General features: G+C 40.4%; 1 protein-coding gene across 2 annotated transcripts in view; it reads right to left on the minus strand.

The window, feature by feature from the left end:
- CalpC (calpain-C) overlaps window positions 1-19834 on the minus strand; it is a 459003-nt gene that overhangs the window by 68471 nt on the left and 370698 nt on the right. For both annotated transcript variants that reach the window (XM_067135487.2, XM_067135486.2), the window contains exon 5: window positions 18689-18872. In XM_067135487.2, the coding sequence (XP_066991588.1) occupies window positions 18689-18872 (184 nt within the window). The remainder of the gene's footprint in view (window positions 1-18688; window positions 18873-19834) is intronic.

Raw genomic sequence — 19834 nt, forward strand, 5'->3', positions numbered from 1 at the left:
TTCTGAAAACATATTTATTAAATTTGACCGACTCTCTGACATTAAAAAATATTTTAAAAGTAACTACGGTTTCCTTTCAAAGTAGGAAACGAACTACGTTCAAAAAAACCTCGAGGCTATTCCTGCAATTGTACGAAAGTGAATTTGTGTGTTCTGTTTCCGAACTCGCTCCTGTATTTTATGCAGCCATACTCTAACTACAGTCTGCGACTTCAGATGAACACGCGCTGCGTGACTACCCACTCAATCTCACCATAAAAAATTCTTTATTAACTTCTTATTCAGATATTATTCATTGCCCCATAAATATGACAACGCGGATATATTGAGATTTTCTTTCATTGTGGAAATTTTTAAAAAATCACGTTAACGAATACCTTGATAATATGATTAACCCACATGATTTAAGTATCAATAAAAACATATATGTATGAAAAAAGAAAATAATGCAAATTTTTATCTCTAAGGATATCTGAAATATCGGTCCCAGAAGTCCCGAAAAATAATAATATACGATAAATGTAACTACTTTTTTCTCTGAATGTTATTACAGCTAAGATTCTACTTTATAAAATACCGATTTTCAAACGTTTCTACGTATATTTTAAAATTTTCGTACTTTTTAAAAATTCTAAGTTCATTCTGGCAGACTTCTCCCGACTTGACGCGGAAGCATCTTATGGGACCATACATTAAAAGTGTCTATTTGTTAAATATGTACGTCTTCTTGTTATATTACATAGCCTTGTTATCACTAAGCAGAGATAAAAAGGTGATGTCTTCTTGTTTATAAGAGACAAGTCTTTTAAATTCTGTCTTATTTAAACCAGAACATATGTAAGTTTCTAACCATCATCTGAAAGGTGCTTCAGTGAGTCATCTCTACACCTGCAGCACTTACATTACTACCACCCACACAGCATGGGAAAAGAAGGCTAGGAAACTAATGCCATATTATTATTTCATGTGTCGATTGATAATCATAATAATAACAATAATAATAATGTATGGGTTTCGAAGGTGCCTGGTGCAGATCTTTCGAGTTGATACCCATGGACGACCTGCGTGTCTATGATAATGAGACCTTACATAGGATGAATTCTTATGATGAAAACGGAATACACACTCAGCCCCCGAACCAGAGGAATTAACCTATGAAGGGTAAAATCCCCGACCCAACCCGCCCGGAAATCGAAACCCTTGGAAGAAGGTCAAAATACTAACCAGTTAGCCACGGAGGAGGACAATGATAGTGATGATAGAACTCTTTCACAATGGACACAACCAATATGACCACAAGGAAGAGTGGACATATTTTCATGCGCATCACACACAAACTTCCGGACTATTCTTAATGCAATACACGTTTGCGACACCGCCAGCGATTCTCTCTCCTCCCACGCTCATACTAGACAGCACATACAAAATCAGTAACTGAAATCTCTACATCAACACGATAAAGTCTTACAATAACATCCAGCAACGTGTTTAATCCAGATAATCATGAATTATTTATATAATACAAATCCACAGGTATATTTCTCATGCAAAAGACATGGCAGACTACAGACTTACTGTACGTTGAAACATACATACTTTTTAAATATTTAAACATTAAATTTTGCAAACTATCAGAAAATATGTCCCAAGGTAATGAATTAACTTGTCCCTTTTAACGTTACTCTTCTGGAAAGATGTAAGGAAAATCTGGGTTAAACGAGGAAGACCCATAGAAGCAGACTAAGTATTCAAATGAATGGCAGATGATCACACGTGGTGACATTTCCGTAATTTTTAATTTCATTACTTGGCCTTCGTACAACGGCACATTTCGCCATCACATTATCGTGGTACATTAAGTTATAAACACTAGATGAAAACATGATTTACACTCATTATATACAAACATCGCACAATAATACATTAAAAAATAATGAAAATGGTAGCATTGGGAACACGCTTAAGAAACTGCAGTCTACTGCTGTTAAAATCACTGTCTAGTGTAAGAAAGGACTTGTAGGAAAGGAAAGACTATAATAACCAGTGAGAACATCTTAATATTTGTTTCGCGCAGGTTCTGAATAACGGTGGAATGTATTTGCCTATTTTTTCTTGCAATATGTTAATGATGAAAAATCCACAGCCTGTCTCCACTCATTCGACCTGGTCGGGAATAGAATGACCGGGCGAGCTGGTCGTGCGGTTAGGGGCGCGTAGCTGCGAGCTTGCATCCAGGGGATAGTGGGTTCGAACCCCACTGTCGGCAGCCCTGAAGACGGTTTTCCGTGATTTCCCATTTGCACACCAGGCAAATGCTGGGGCTGTACCTTAATTAAGGCCACGGCCGCTACCTTCCCACTCCTAGGCCTTTTCTATCCCATCGTCGCCATAAAAACTCTTGTGTCGGTGAGACGTAAAGCAAAATTTAAAAAAAATAATGGAATGAATGAAGCCCCCATATATCTGCGACGATAGGAATTATAGCGTCCGCCGAAGCCTGTCGCACTCCACAGGGGTAATGATTAATGACTGGCAGGTGAAATGAAATGATAATGGAGAGTGTTGCTGGAAAACCGGAGTATCCAGAAAAAACTCCTCCCGCCTTCGCTTTGTCCACCACAAATCTCACATGGAGTGACCGAAATTTGAACCACGGAACCCAGTGGTGAGAGGCTGGAGTGCTGTCGTCTGAGCCACGGAGATTAATACGTTAATTATATTTACTAGAAAAGGTATGTAGAACCAATTTACTTTACGTCACACCGACGCAAATAGATCTTATGGTGACGATGGAATAGGAAAGGGCTAGGAGTCGGAAGGAAGCAACCGTGGCCTTAAGGTACATCCCCAGTATTTGTCTGGTGTGAAAATGGCAAACCACGGAAAACCATGTTCTGGGCTGCCGACAGTGGGGAAGGTATGAAGAGTTTCTGCCGCCATTTGTACAGGAAAATCGGTCGCTGCTGGTATCTGAACACCAAAATATTAAATAGTTCAAACCTTCTACGTTACGTGGATCTAATGGAGGAAATGTCTGTATACCTAAGAGGAACAGGTGTCTACATAAAGGTAACGAAAACCTGAAACATTAGTATTCCCATGATTCGGATTTTGATATAATAATAATAATAATAATAATAATAATAATAATAATAATAATAATAATAATAATAATAATAATAATAATAATAATATTTCGTGGAGCTATTTCTGGCCGGGTGCAGCCCTTGTAAGGCAGAACTTCCGATGACGGTGGGCGGCATCTGTTGTGTAAGTAACTGCGTGTTATTGTGGTGGAGGATAGTGTTATGTGTGGTGCGTGAGTTGCAGGGATGCTGGGGACAGCATAAATACCCAGCCCCAAGTCACTGGAATTAACCAATGAAGGTTAAAATTCCCAACCCGCACGGGAATCGAACCCGGGACCTTCTGAACCGAAGGCCAGTACTCTGACCATTCAGCCAACGAGTCGGACCGGATTTTGATGATATACCATTTTTATTCGATGCATCACAGACAATGCTAACTCAAATACGTATAAACCCTGATCATGACCCTCAAATTACAGAAATGTGTGTTTTTAATCCATTTTCACCAACTTACGGAACAGTTCCGTACGCTGTAATTTTGGGCCGAAAGCGCACATACCGTAGGGAAATGGTTCCATCTGAATATTTAAATATTCATATTTTGCGTGACAGACAAGATGTGGCTCTTGATGTACCTACAGTGTATTTCCAATGGTTCACAGAGCACGTTATTTGATAATGCATCAATGCAGAATCCAAGGAATGATTTATAAAAACAAATGAATACCGAAATTCATTACGTCATGAACAAACATGGCAGCTAGTGAGAGGGACTGTCCTCTTAGACTACATTAAAAATCATGGGGATATTTTCACACTCCCATTCCACAGAGAGGAAACAACACCCTTTCAGGACCTGTAAAGTGTGCAAGGCCAAAAAAATTAGATCGGAAGTCCGCTGGCTTTGCGAAAATCTCACTGGCAGGGTTGCTTCAAAAAATATCACATTGAGACCCACTATCGTCTTTCAAAATGAGACTGTGTGTACTTGTGAATATTTAAAAAAACTTGTAAATATGTAATAAATTGATTCGTGAAACAAAATTTCCATAATTTACATGATGTACTTTTTGTAGAAAGAAATAGAATATTTTTAGCCAAGCAGGATTATTTGCTAAATTTTATTACTCGGTCTTTTTTCAATCTTACGTCACTATTTTGTAATTTTTCAAGCAATATATTTTAGCAACTTCTTATGCTTAAATCATTTTTCTAATTTCGGAGTTATGTAGTCATGTTCATGCATTTACTTTGAGTAATGGGCATATGATATCATCGGAGTTTTGAATAAACGTGAATATTCAAACATCAGAATAAGCCTCCGTGGCTCAGATGGCGGCGCGTCGGCCTCTCATCACTGGATACCGTGGTTCAAATCCCGGTCACTCCATGTGAGATTTGTGCTGGACAAAGTGGAGGCGGGACAGGTTTTTTCCGGGTATTCCGGTTTTCCCTGCCATCTTTCATTCCAGCAACACTCTCCATTCTCATTTCATAGCATCTATCAGTCATTAATAAATCACTTTAGGAGTGGCGACCCCATCATACTAATAGCCTATATATGATTCATTCATTACATACCTGACCCGGTCAATGACTGGAAAACAGGTTGTAGGTTTTCGTTTTCATTTTCATTCAAACATCAGAAGTGTCAATAACACATTCGGTACGTTTTAATGAACAAGTACTGTACAGTATGTGCTGGAAGAAAATCTGTATTATTTTGCATTCGAGAAGCTATAATATGTTCACCATCATCTACTGCAATGAGGAATAAGGTAATTACTGAAATCTTTTATCTAGTAAGACATTTGATTAGCTAATAGAGAAGTTCTTTCTCTTTTAAGATATTTTTTAGTTGGACATTGTATAATGTATTAATAATGATGGTATATAGACGCTCAGTATTTAAAAAGGGACAGAATTAAAGTTGTCTAAAATCTTGCTTTGTTTTTCTTTACCATCGATTTAGGCCATCTATGGACCACGTACAGTAATTTCCTCATGTTTCTGTCTCTTTTATTTATGTTCTATTATTATTATGATTATTATTATTATTATTATTATTATTATTATTATTATTATTATTATTATTATTATTATTATTATTATTATTATTATTGGAAAATGCTGCCTTCAAAACTCGACTTGAGGAGAAATAAAACAGAAGCACAACTTCACTTAAATTCGGATAAATTAATGTGCGACCAAACGAGTACGTTTAAATAATTAATTCAATTAAAATAAAGCACACTTCAGTAATGCCCCTTTGCATCCAGACGATGCATTCATAGACGTTTTTACGAGGGTTGGAAGTTTAAGTGGCAATTATTTAATTACAACTGATACAAAAGAGATACATCTTAGCAAGTTTTACTGTCCTTCAAAGTCGTCACCAGCACTGTGTATAACCCGTGGAAGTCGTAGAATACTTTTAGCAGCGCCTGTTGTGTTGATACTTCGAATGGAACGATCTACTGCCTGACGAATCTCTGGAACCGTTCTGAAGCGATTGCGACGAAGTGGTTCCTTCATCTTAGGAATCAAGTCGGAGTCACAACGGCTTAAGTCCGGGCGTTATAGTGGATAGTACAGCATTTCTCAGCCCCATCGGCCGAACAAATCAGTCACAGCTTGCGCTGTATGCGGCCGACCGTTGCCGTATGAAGTGTCGCCGCTTCTTTCCCAAAGGGGGTCGCAGGTTGTGTTCCAAAAATGAACAGTTAATACTGCGCATTGACAGTCTCCTGTGGAGGAGCGTAATACGTTAGGATAACACAATTATAGTCGTACACTAGAATATCTACAATAAATTGGACCTTTGCATTTCCAGTACGAATAAAGGGCAAGCCAATGTCATTATTTTACGACTCACTTTGCAGAACACAAAATTCTTCAGTTTCCTTCCTGTGGGAACTACATAGTTCACCGACCTCTGTTACGTACACGAGCTTATGCAGCGTTCGTACTATACAAGACGTAATGCAATTGCTAACGTAATCACTCCATGTTCCTTTCCGTTCGATCCGGAACCACGGATTCCATCACGTATCTCACCGACTAAACAAACTTTCTACCTTTCACCTTCTCTATCTTCGATTACATGTTTCAGTATTAACATTCAAACAGTAAGAGTGGCTCAGCGCTGGTTCTCTGAACCAAACCTGACGGCTCAGGCTACTGATATTTGAAGGTGTTCGAATGCATCAGTTTCTAGTCGGTAGATTTAACGGCATGTAAATATTTCTTCTTCTTCTTGGCTTTTCTCCAATTTATTGCGATCGACACTTGACAGTTTTACTACCGGGTGCCATTCCCGACGCAAACCCCATGTAGGAGGATGTATTCACTATTGTGCGTTTTTGTGGAGGTCAGTAGTGTGGTGTTGCATGTAAATGAGGTGTATTAAGTCAAGGATATTAATATCGTCTGATTAATTCTTCTGGCCCGGGGACTGATTATTTATTTGTGTTTGTCCGAACACTTTTCTCTTCCTATTCAGGCAACACACCACACTACCACCCACCACAGAAACAGGCAATAGTGATTACCTCCCTCCGCATAGGACTGGCATTAGGAAGGCATCCGGCATTAAAACAGGGCTAAGTCCACATGTGCGACGCAGTTCGCACCCGTGACCCCACAGGTGTGGGAAAAGCGGTAGAATAAGAAGAAGGTGTCTAACATACACAAACAAAACATGTAAAAATAATACTATTTTTTCATTTTGTGAACTCAGACGATGACTACTTTGTTAAATAAACTCCTATCCCCTATAGACCATCTTCCTGTTCAGACAGCTACTTTTCGCACTGTGTGTGTGTGTTCAGTCTTCAGCCCTAAGGCTGGTTGGATCCTCAACAGCTCTGCCATCAGCTGTCACAGATGGCCTAGGAATCACTGAAGAGGCGTACTAGGGAAATGAGGAGTGAGGTAGTTTCCCGTTGCTTTCCTCACCGAGCCAGACGTTGCTATTACATATCAGTCTGCCAAGCCCACTGAAATGCATGCACCAACCGATCCTATAAGCAACATTTTCACACCATTCATAGTAGGGACTGGCTGCAGAAGGAATGGCATTACTAGCATCACTCATACCTCAGTCACTTTCATATTGTCAACGCCAAGGATAAGACAGAGACAGATCAATGAAAGTAACAAAATTGCTCTAGCCCATACCAGAAGACATAGTGCACTGTAAACACTAGGGTATTCACATGTAAACATTTACCATGAACAGTGTTTTACATTACTAGCTGATAATGAGCATACGAACTAAACGATCTGTGGTGTTTTGAACACTATCAGCAACATTGCGCTTCCCTGACCTCGAAATTGGACAGATTCCTCTTTAGTATCTTCCTCCATCGTTTTCAGAAAGCACTTATTAATTTACATATTCTAATTTATAGCAGGCTTAACTATGATTACGGCAGCGTACAGCTGTTGATAACGCTATCCGTGTGTCGTTATGTACCAGTATGTCCTCCGGAAAAAAATGTATTGTGCATTAATAATAATAATAATAATAATAATAATAATAATAATAATAATAATAATAATAATAATAATCATCTACATATTTACAGCACTAGACTGAATTTTGTTACATCGATTTTGAGAGAATGGCTGGGCTGATTGACATCGTAAAGCATTCTGACGAAAGCTCTTGGCCTGAAGATTTGCAGTGTGTCTTTAAAAGCATAAACATTTCTTGCCGTACGTTTTTAAAGAATATGTAGCATTCTCATTGGTCAATGCGGTCGCCAGTACTTCTAGGCCGCCTAAACTGCGAGAGACCGGGCGAGTTGGCCGTGCGGTTAGGGGCGGGAGGCTGTGAGCTTCCATCCGGGAGACAGTGGGTTCGAATCCCACTGTCGGCAGCCCTGAAGATGGTTTTCCGTGGTTTCCCATTTTCACATCAGGAAAATGCTGGGGGTGTACCTTAATTAAGGCTACGGCCGCTTTCTTCCAACTCCTAGGCCTTTCCTATCCTATCGTCGCCATAAGACCTTTCTGTGTCGGTGCGACGTAAAGCCACCAGCTTTACTTCGTGGACATGAATAGTCACAGTTTTGCTCCCCAGTAGCTGAACAGTGCACATTACATTCCAAATTGCTCTAAATTGTTGTTTTCGGAGGCTACTAAGGCGTTAAATCTGGAGAATTTGGTAGATGGTTTTATATCAAGAAATGAGCGGGAATTCTTTCAGAGAACTACATTTCCCCATTGAGACTGTTCAGGAGGTACATCTGGTGGTAGAGCTTTTCACGTTTCGTATCAGAAAATGCATAATATACAGTAATAGGATATTTATTAAGAAAATGTATTTATGAAGCAAGTTCTAATTTTATACTTGTGATTATTTTTGATAGCTTTGTATGGAAACATTCCTTCGAAATATTTATTTATTAATCACGTTTTATTTTTCTGTTTACCTGTGAATATTATTGAAAACTATGTACATAAGACTCATTCAAAAATTTATTTGAGAAACAAGCTCTATTATTGTTCTGTTTTCACTGTTTGTTTGTGAATATTGTTATTATATACGACTGTTTGCAGAAATAGTTTTTCCCCATTTCACATGCATTTGTTCATGTTAATCATGCCCCCCCCCCCCCAATAATTACCCGAAGTCCTATTCAATCGTTGCCGTAAGACATATCTGTGTCTGTGTGATGTAAAGAAAATTGTAAAAACAAAGTACAAGGACCGTCGTATACAAGGAAATCGTTCAATAAATATTTACTCCATTGACCGTGATGTCTTGACGGATTTCAGCTCATAAATAATAATAATAATAATAATAATAATAATAATAATAATAATAATAATAATAATCTCCGCCCCTGTGGTGTAGTGGTTAGTGTGATTAGCTGCCACCCCCGGAGGCCCGGGTTCGGTTCCCGGCTCTGCCACGAAATTTCAAAAGTGGTAGGAGGGCTGGAACGGGGTCCACTCAGCCTCGGGAGGTCAACTGAGTAGAGGTGGGTTCGATTCCCACCTCATCCATCCTGGAAGTGGTTTTCCGTGGTTTCCCACTTCTCCTCCAGGCAAATGCCGGGATGGTACCTAACTTAAGGCCACGGCCGCTTCCTTCCCTCTTCCTTGTCTATCCCTTCCAATCTTCCCATCCCCCACCAAGGCCCCTGTTCAGTATAGCAGGTGAGGCCGCCTGGGCGAGGTACTGATCATTCTCCCCAGTTGTATCCCCCGATCCGATGTCTGAAGCTCCAGGACACTGCCCTTGAGGCGGTAGAGGTGGGATCCCTCACTAAGTCCGAGGGAAAAGCCACCCCTCGACAATAAACAGATTAAGAAAGAAAGAAATAATAATAATAATAATAATAATAATAATAATAATAATAATAATAATAATAATAATAATAATAATTGTTACGGAGTTATCCGTGGTAGTTAGAAGTGAAAGAAGGTGCTGGGATGAATAGGTCTCAACTTACGAAATTAAAGTTAATTAAAAATGTAACAAAGGTTATATTTTCTTTTCAAGATCAAGAAATAACAAGTATAACAGGAACTCAGTTGTATATCAACACGTTAAGAATGTACAATTACAGTTTATTAATGGGTTTTGGCCTTCGAGCCCCAGATTCACACTCCCTGAGCAATGAGCCCAACTTTACTTATACACAAGGTTCAACAAAGGGGCAGAAAACCCCAATCATGACAAGGAGCATTTGCTCCCAATTACCCAGTTAAGCCTGCTCGAGGCACACAGAAACCAAATTTAAGAAAGAGCTACCCGCTCTTAAAGTTCAAGCCTATTCAAAGGCCACACCAAACTCCACCTTTAAGCTTCCCTCCAAGCACATAAGAACAGGGGTAAAAATACCCAACCTACTGAGGCCTATACAGAAAAGAAACAGGACAATTACATGGCCCCAAAATACCAACTTGAGTGGAGGCGTAACTTGCAATCCTAACACACCTTTTTAAAACCTATTTGGCTCTTAGGCCGCTTATGCAAGGGTTAATCCCATACTACGGAGGTGACACGATAGGAAAATTTATTACATTACAAAAGAAGGGAAACTGTTATGAAAACGTAGTCACCTCAAAACACTATGAGTGGGAGCTCGAGAGGGTTAGGCACTCTCTATCCCAATTTGTAGTTAAAGAGATAGAATTTATACCAAGTGTCTTTTACATTTTAAAGGAAAGTTACATGATAAAAGTTTCGAACCTGCCCCGAGGGTTAAACTGCTGAGCTAACAAGAAATGAAGTTATTAAAAGGCCATTTCCTTATGGAAGAACTGCTGCCCGAAGGAAAAGGCGCTTCCCGCCCCCTGCTACATAATCACACTAGGAAAGATGTTACTGAAGTGGATAGGAGACAAGAAAATCAGCAGTTTATATACCCTCGCGGAACATTCGAGACCTTTCAAGAATGAGAACCCACACCCCCCTCAATTTTATTGGCTAGGATCAAGCAACATATCCATATCGGAGAAGACATACGTTATTGGTCAAAAATTAATTAGAGAAATTCGGGATTGGCTAAATTCAAAACAAGCGGAAAGAGAAGGATTATACTGCCAACCCAAAAAATGACTGAAAGAAATTTAACAAAGAACAAACTTATGAACACAAAATTTCTCAAAAAATAGTTCCTTCACTTCGCACTAGGGTGCACAATTGCAGTTCTTTAGTAGTTCCATCTAGAAGAGAATGTTCACACTTCTCACTACAGAGAAAACAAATATAAATCGAAAAAGACACAGTTCAGAACTCTTCAAAATTTACAATAGCGACATCTTCTGAGAAACTTTAGAAATAACATGGTTGTTAAAATTCAGGCTTCTTCCAGTAAAGGAGTTTCAACTGGCGCAATGTTTGAATTAGCGGCGCGGAGGTGTACTGCCCGTTACAGTCCTCCCCCCCCCCCAAAAAAAGTCCCTCCAAGGGGTAACACAGAAGAACACCAAATTTTGTTTTAAAACACGGGTCAAGTTATGATGTTGATACAGAAATTAATTGCAGAAGGATTTACAAACAAGTTTTCTTAAATTGGTTGGATCCAGTTTCAAAATTCTTTGTAGTCACTTTTGATGTAATGTCTTTATGCTTGTCGTAGTAGAATTCAGAAGGAAAAACTTTTAATTCTTGAAAGGAAAAAAAAATTTTCTACGTCCACCAAATATTGCAGTTGAATCCAAAAATGTAGTAATTGTTGATAGGAAATGCCCATGAAGCTGATTAAGTACATTAAATGTTGATTAATTTTGACGGCCAGACCAGCCGCCGCCGCTTGTGTCCAGAGGAGGCCGCTCGGACCCCTCAAGTACCCTGAGATACCGCTCTCTTTCACTAGAGAGGGGTAGTGGTGCTGAAGCACGCCGCACACGCGGCGAATGTTTACAGACCACGGGCAAGTTGCAGGAGGTGCGCCGCACATCAGCCTTGGCCGGGAGGAGGGCTCCGGCTCGCCGTACACTGGTTGACCTCACTGAAGTAGATCGGGCCCGTGCTCTACTCCAGTAGCGGCACGGCGCCGCGCGGCTGCGGGGGCACTGAAACATTAAGATCTCGGCGGCAGAATTTGTTGGACCATAATGATTTTCGGGTACAGTACTTGTGGTGGAGCTAAGGGGCCAGCGGCGTGGAAATATTTATTTCATTTTAATTAGCCACTGGAGTGGTTGAGCAGGAGACGGCAGCGTGGTAATGGCCATGGCAAGGACAGGATAGCAGTTTAACTGGTCGGGGGAGGTTGTACAATGAACATTAGGAAACAAAGAACATAATTCCAAGGGCAGAAGGCCTCAAAATGAAACCAAAAATATAACCTTCAGATTTCTTTCAAAATGTAACAAAAAATAAAAACGAGCTAAGTTAGTGCGGAAATTACACAGGTTTCACCTGCGACAGGTGAACCCTAAATATCCTCTCGGTGGCTGGATTGCTTAATAATAAGGTAACGGGTGTAAGGAAATCAAGAATAATACACGGCCCATGAAATCTGGGGGCAAGCTTGCCCGCGGGAACAAAATTCTTGACCATCACCTGGTCACCTACCTTCAAATTGGTGGGTCTCCGTCCACGATCATATCTTTCCCTAACCTTTTCATGAGACACTTTAAGATTGGCTTTAGCCTTCTTCCAAAGATCTATAATATTATCTGGATCTATTGTCTCAGGTAGAATATCACTAAGAGACCAAAGGTTAGAGAGCGGCGTGTTGGGTACAAACTTGAACATCAAGGAAGCTGGAGTAAACTTATGAGATTCATGAACCGCCGAATTCAAAGCAAAAGCTAACCAATGCAGGGATGTGTCCCACCTAGAATGATCGTCGTGATGATAGGCAACAAGGGCCGATCTTAGATTACGGCTGACCCGTTCCGCTACAGATGGTTGAGGATAGTAAGCAGATGTTGTTACATGCGATATGGACAGGTCAAAACAAAATTTACGAAAGAGATTGGATGTGAAAGCTTTAGCATTATCAGACACAATATATTGACATGGACCAAAAGAAGCAAAAATGGAATTTAAACAAGTAATGGTGGACTGAGCGGTAGCCAGCTTAGTCGGGAATAACCAAGAAAATCTAGTAAAACCATCTACACTTACAAGGATGAACTTGTTGGCATTCCCCTTTGACTGGGGGAAGGGTCCTACGTAATCGATGTAGAGACGTTTGATGAGAAGACAAAAGCCCTTGATTAGTTGACATGGTAGGTTTACTAAGCCAGCATGATTTATAAGATTTTACCAATTCACGGAGTTCTCCGTCCATACTCTTCCAGATGAACATTTCACGAATCTTTTCACGGGTTTTAAAGATGCCTAAATGCCCCCCTAATGGGGTCTCATGATAGTACTTGAAGATCATTGGTACAAGAACAGCTGGAACTAAGACTTCCATTTTTTGATCATGCCTCGACGGGCAACATAAAACACCATTCCTCAATGCATAAGGGACGACATGTTCCCCAGAAGAAAGGGTTTCCATGATCGGAGCCAGGGTCGGATATTCACGTTGATATTTCTCAATATCCCTAAAGAGCATTGGAGCATCTGTTAAGATGGCATTAACCTCAGATAGGATGAACACGGGAGGTGAAGAACTATCATCCAGATAAGGAGTCTCTACATCATTAGAAAACATACGGCTTAGTCCGTCAGCAACCACGTTTTCAGTACCTCTGATATGCCTAACATCAAATTGGAAGGCCGAAATTCGGATGGCCCACCAGGCTATACGACCAGTACGACGCGGCCTACATAAGACCCAACTTAAGGCTTGGTTATCGGTCTCCAAGTCAAATTTGACATGTTCCAGATAGAGACGGAACTTTTCTAAAGCAAATAAGACTGCCAAACCTTCGAGCTCATAGATGGAATATTTAGCTTCTTGAGCCGATAGAGTCCTAGATGCATAGGCGATGGGTCGCCTTTCTAGTTCAGTCTCTTGAAGAAGGACTGCAGCTACCGCCGACGACGACGCGTCGGTTTGGACGATGAATTTCTTGGAGAAATCGGGCACAGCCAGAACAGGGGCATTACACAGAGCTAATTTGAGATCTTCAAAAGCGGCTTGTTGAGAAGGTCCCCACTCAAATTTGACGCCTTTCCTACGAAGTAAGTTCAAGGGCGCCGCTCTATTGGCGAAATTTGTAATAAATTTCCTGAAGAAATTCACCATACCAATGAACCTAGCAATACTTTTGATGTCCTTGGGAGGCTTGAAGTCACGGATGGCCTGTGTTCTAGAGTGATCGACTGCAACACCATCAGGCGACACAATATGCCCTAGGAATGACATGGAGGGCTTAGCGAAGGCAACCTTGGACAACTTCACAGTTAACCCAGCCTTACGGAGGCGATTGAGGACTTCTCGCAGATGATCTAGGTGTTCTTCGAAGGTCTCCGAAAATACGACGACATCATCAACATAGTGGTACAAGTACTCAAACTTGATGTCGGAGAAGACCCTGTCTAGCAGTCTAGTGAGTACAGCTGCTCCCGTGGGGAGCCCGAAAGGCACGCGGTTGTATTCATACAAATTCCAATCCGTGGCAAACGCTGTAAGATGTTTAGATTCTTCAGCCAGAGGAATTTGATTATAGGCCTGATTCAGATCCAAGATGGTAAAGAACTTAGCCTTCCGAAACCATGAAAAACAAGAGTGAAGGTCTGGAAGGGGCACAGATCGTAACACCACCTTCCGATTGAGAGCCCTATAATCAATCACAGGCCTGAAGCCACCTTGGGGTTTCGGGACTAGAAAAATAGGCTAAGAATACGCCGACTTAGAGGGCCGAATAATGCCGTCCTTCAGCATCTGATCAATGATTTCTTTCAGCGCCTTCATTTTAGGTGGAGATAGCCTATAAGGTGGAAAACGGACAGGAATCGAATCCGTAACCTCAATCTTGTATTCAATAAGGTCAGTAACACCAAGAGTATCCGAGAACACCTCTGGAAACGACTGACACAGCTTACGAATACTATCAGCCTGCTCCTCAGGTAGATGTCTAAGATCTAACAACATCTCATCCTGGGTAGGCGAAATAGATGAACATGATACAGAATTACATTTCAATAAGGGGATTTTACAATTAGAAGCAAATTTGAATGTGCACGACTTACTTTGAAGATCGAGCACTAGAAGTCGGCTCCCAATATAATGGGGCAAGATAAGTGCTTTGCCACAAACAATTTAACTTTCCAAGTAAATTTAGAAATCCGAATTTTGGCATATAAAAGTCCTAAAATTTCTAATGGAGAAGAATTAGCCGAAACATATTGAATTGAAGATGAGCAATAGTCAGGAAGTTTACAAACAGTTTTCAATTTGGAGTGCCATTCAGCCGAAATAATAGAACACACACTGCCTGAATCTAATAAAGCTGTTACCGGTTCATTATTTAATTCAATTTTGAGAAAAGGAACAGGTGCGGGAGTATCCGCCGCAATCCTAAGACATTCTTTGGGACCTTCGAAAGATAAATTTGAAGACAGATTTTCCCCTGAAATTTCGGCATGATTACTTGGGGCTGAACCTCGAGGAGAAGAGTTCGCTGACTCAGCCGAAGCCCCTAGTCACTTATGATTGTTGGTGGAGGTTGCACCCGAAGTTGAGCAGGAGGGAGTGCTGTTGGCATTAGGGCAGTTCTTGGCAATATGTGAAAACGCGCCGCATTTAAAACAACCTTGGGATGAATTTGCTCCATTATTTGTCCTACTAGAATTGATCAATGGACATTTATTGCGAAGATGGTCAGGCGACCCGCAAGCGTAACATTTACGGGGTGTGATGGGTCGGCGAGGTGGAGGCCGAAAACTACTAGAGGATGGAGGGGGTTCTTTCGCGATACGTAGTGTATCGGCGTATCTAACTCCTTCGGCTGAGACAGCCATAGCCTCTAACTCAGCGAAAGTTTGCGGACGCGACGCAAAACACAAGTATGAGCGGTATGATGGAGAAATACCTTCCACTATGGCCTGAACAATTTAATCTTCGGGAAAATGAAAGGCAAATACCTAGTGTAAAACTTAATGTCTTGGATGAAGTCTGCTAAATTTTCATCCAACCGTTGTACTCGGTAGTAGTACTTTTGAATGAGCGATGACCTAGCTCAGGCGGGGATAAAATTTGCCAACAGATGGGCATGGAAGTCTTCTATGGATGACTGTTCTGCAATTGCCCTAACTATTTTGTCTGAGAGGACACCAATGGAATAAGGGTAAATTATCTGAAGGGTTTGACACGGAGACAGAGAAAAGACAAGGGCATGATCTTGGAATTCAACTAAAAACCTTAAGAAAGCAATAACATCAGTAGTGGAGTTAACAGAAAACTTGGAAATACCTCTAAGTAACATAGCTAATGGATGGTGTAAACTGCTGAAACCAGGTGACATAGTAGAAGGGGGCCTAAGTGGCGGAGAAGCAGATCCCGAAGGTGCCCTATTTAACACAAAGGGTGGAATGGACGTGCGACGATCGGACTCGGTTCCTAATGGGGCAGATGTTCGTTGTGTAGTCGCCTCAGTACTACTTCCTTCCTCTTTAGAGGAATCCTCCACATTTACAATATTTACTACCATAGGCTGGTCGACTTTAGGAATAGCAGATCCAGATAACAAATGGCTAACTTTGCTAGATATTTTAGACAAGTTTTCGGCAAGGGCACTAGCTTCCTTACCCTGAAAGTCATTTAACTTCAGAGACAATAGATCACACACCCTATTATAAAAATGGTACAACCTAGCCCGTACTCTTTTGAGTTGATTAGGAGATGGATCACTTACTTCAAAAAAACTAACTACAGATGCTAGCTCAGTAGTATTATCATTGATCGTGGAGAGAGCGTCGTCAATCTCTTTCTCTCCCAAAGTTGGGATGGTAATCGGCAAATCAAGGGAATCCTTTAGCTTATTGGAGTCGACTGCAACCGTGCCTCCAGATTGAACGTTTCTGAGAGATAGTTCATAAATTAATCTTTACGCAAATAGAAAGGATGAAGAACCTCGCGAGGGCCGGACATGATGACAGAATTTTTTTTAAAAAGAATCAAAAAATTCCAGTAACTGAGAAAATTGTTAGAGTTCGAATCAAAAACAATGTTCAGCCGTCAAAAGGGGCTAAATTGAGACCCATTCAACCACGCTCTGCTACCACTTGTTACGGAGTTTTTCGTGGTATTTAGAGGTGAAAGAAGGTGCTGGGATGAATAGGTCTCAACTTACGAAATTAAAGTTAATTTAAAATTTAACAAAGGTTATATTTTCTTTTCAAGATCAAGAAATAACAAGTATAACAGGAACTCAGTTGTATATCAACAAGTTAAGAATGTACAATTACAGTTTAATAATGGGTTTTGGGCTTCGAGCCCCAGATTCACACTCCCTGAGCAATGAGCCCAACTTTACTTATACACAAGGTTCAACAAAGGGGCAGAAAACCCCAATCATGACAAGGAGCATTTGCTCCCAATTACCCAGTTAAGCCTGCTCGAGGCACACAGAAACCAAATTTAAGAAAGAGCCACCCGCTCTTAAAGTTCAAACCTATTCAAAGGCCACACCAAACTCCACCTTCAAGCTGCCCACCAGGCACATAAGAACAGGGGTAAAAATACCCAACCTACTGAGGCCTATACAGAAAAGAAACAGGACAATTACATGGCCCTAAAATACCAACTTGAGTGGAGGCGTAACTTGCACTCCTAACACACCTTTTTAAAACCTATTTGGCTCTTAGGCCGCTTATGCAAGGGCTAATCCCATACTACGGAGGTGACACGATAGGAAAATTTATTACATTACAAAAGAAGGGAAACTGTTATGAAAACGTAGTCACCTCAAAACACTATGAGTGGGAGCTCGAGAGGGTTAGGCACTCTCTATCCCAATTTGTAGTTAAAGAGATAGAATTTATACCAAGTGTCTTTTACATTTTAAAGGAAAGTTACATGATAAAAGTTTCGAACCTGCCCCGAGGGTTAAACTGCTGAGCTAACAAGAAATGAAGTTATTAAAAGGCCATTTCCTTATGGAAGAACTGCTGCCCGAAGGAAAAGGCGCTTCCCGCCCCCTGCTACATAATCACACTAGGAAAGATGTTACTGAAGTGGATAGGAGACAAGAAAATCAGCAGTTTATATACCCTCGCGGAACATTCGAGACCTTTCAAGAATGAGAACCCACACCCCCCTCAATTTTATTGGCTAGGATCAAGCAACATATCCATATCGGAGAAGACATACGTTATTGGTCAAAAATTAGTTAGAGAAATTCGGGATTGGCTAAATTCAAAACAAGCGGAAAGAGAAGGGTTATACTGCCAACCCAAAAATGACTGAAAGAAATTTAACAAAGAACAAACTTATGAACACAAAATTTCTCAAAAAATAGTTCCTTCACTTCGCACTAGGGTGCACAATTGCAGTTCTTTAGTAGTACCATCTAGAAGAGAATGTTCACACTTCTCACTACAGAGAAAACAAACATAAATCGAAAAAGACACAGTTCAGAACTCTTCAACATTTACAATAGCGACATCTTCTGAGAAACTTTAGAATTAACATGGTTGTTAAAGTTCAGGCTTCCTCCAGTAAAGGAGTTTCAACTGGCGCAATGTTTGAATTAGCGGCGCGGAGGTGTACCGCCCGGTACAATAATAATAATAATAATAATAATAATAATAATAATAATAATAATAATGAAAACCTATAACCTGTTTTCTAGTCATTGACCGGGCCAGGGATGTAATGAATGAATCATCTATAGGCTATTAGTATGATGGGGTCGCCACTCCCAAAGTGATTTATTAATGACTGATAGTTGCTATGAAATGATATTGGAGAGTGTTGCTGGAATGAAAGATGACAGGGAAAACCGGAGTACCCGGAGAAAACCTGTCCCACCTCCGCTTTGTCCAGCACAAATCTCACATTGGGTGACCGGAATTTGAACCACGGTATCCAGCGGTGAAAGGCCGACGCGCTGCCGTCTGAGCTACGGAGGCTCTAATAATAATAATAATAATAATAATAATAATAATAATAATAATAATAATAATAATAATAATAATAATAATAATCTATCGCAAGCTGTAATATTACCTGTGTGTTGGTGGTCTGTACCGTGCAGGTGATAAGGGACGTCATCTCGAGAAGTTTACTCAACATACGGCCGCATGTAGTCGGGTCTTGTCTGATGCTGATGCTCTCTGTGATACCGCCGGTGAGGTCTGCCAACCCGTCCAGTAACGTGCCGTATTTGAGAGCCTCATAAGAACCGTGAAGCCTGGAACAAGTAGAAAATTGTCATGAAGCAACATAAAAACCATCCTGCAATATCAACATTTCCCTTATGACTTTCTCGTCGGCCAAAGAGAGAACTCACAACTCGCAGAGGCCCTTTCTTCACAATATCAATTAAAAATCAGTAAATTGTTTTTATTACTATATTTTATTGGCCGACCTTACTCGCCTTGAAGTAATATCGATGTTTAAAAAGTTTAAATCTAGGAAGGAACTTACATTTCTGTGTGTATTTTTTCTGTGTGTATTTTTTGTATGGCAGGTAACCTTCCACCCCTTTCTCTCTCTCTCTCTCTCTCTCTGTGCGTGTGTTTTTTGTCTTATTTGGGGCTAGAATTGAGATACATTGTTCAGGACCGGAAATACAGTACGATCTTTACATATCATTTAAGTGTGTCTCAGGGAGAAATCTCTCTTAGAATAATGCCGTGCCAGGGGATCAGTGTCTTTCCCTGATCTTCGTACGGTACATGTCTTAGCACACACGACAGTGAAAGCAGATGGCATTTGTTAAAATACGGAATAATAAGGAATTAAAAAATAATTTAGGGAAATGACCTTATAGTTGCATGTAAGTTGTAGTAATAGGCAATAAAACATTTATACGTGTATGATGGACCTATTGTATTTATTCACGGATGGAGCAACGATTGTCGCTCAACATAGTCTAACGCAAGAAACACTTACAGTGAATCGCATAATTATTCGGACAGACATGGATTTATTGTATTTTCCTTTGTATTTTGATTTCAGTAATAATAAAGCACCGATATAAATTAAATATAAGTTTCTGTAAGGAATAAAAAAACTAAACGTCCATAATTCTTCTAACGAACACTGTCAATGAAAATATAATTAAAAACAAAATCAAAACCGAAACCAATATTGCGCACAATTATTCGTACACTTTCTACTTATGATCACAGAGATTCAGTAATTGGCGGG

Source organism: Anabrus simplex, chromosome 1 (assembly GCF_040414725.1).
Source record: "Anabrus simplex isolate iqAnaSimp1 chromosome 1, ASM4041472v1, whole genome shotgun sequence".
NCBI classification, from domain to species: Eukaryota; Metazoa; Arthropoda; class Insecta; order Orthoptera; family Tettigoniidae; genus Anabrus; species Anabrus simplex.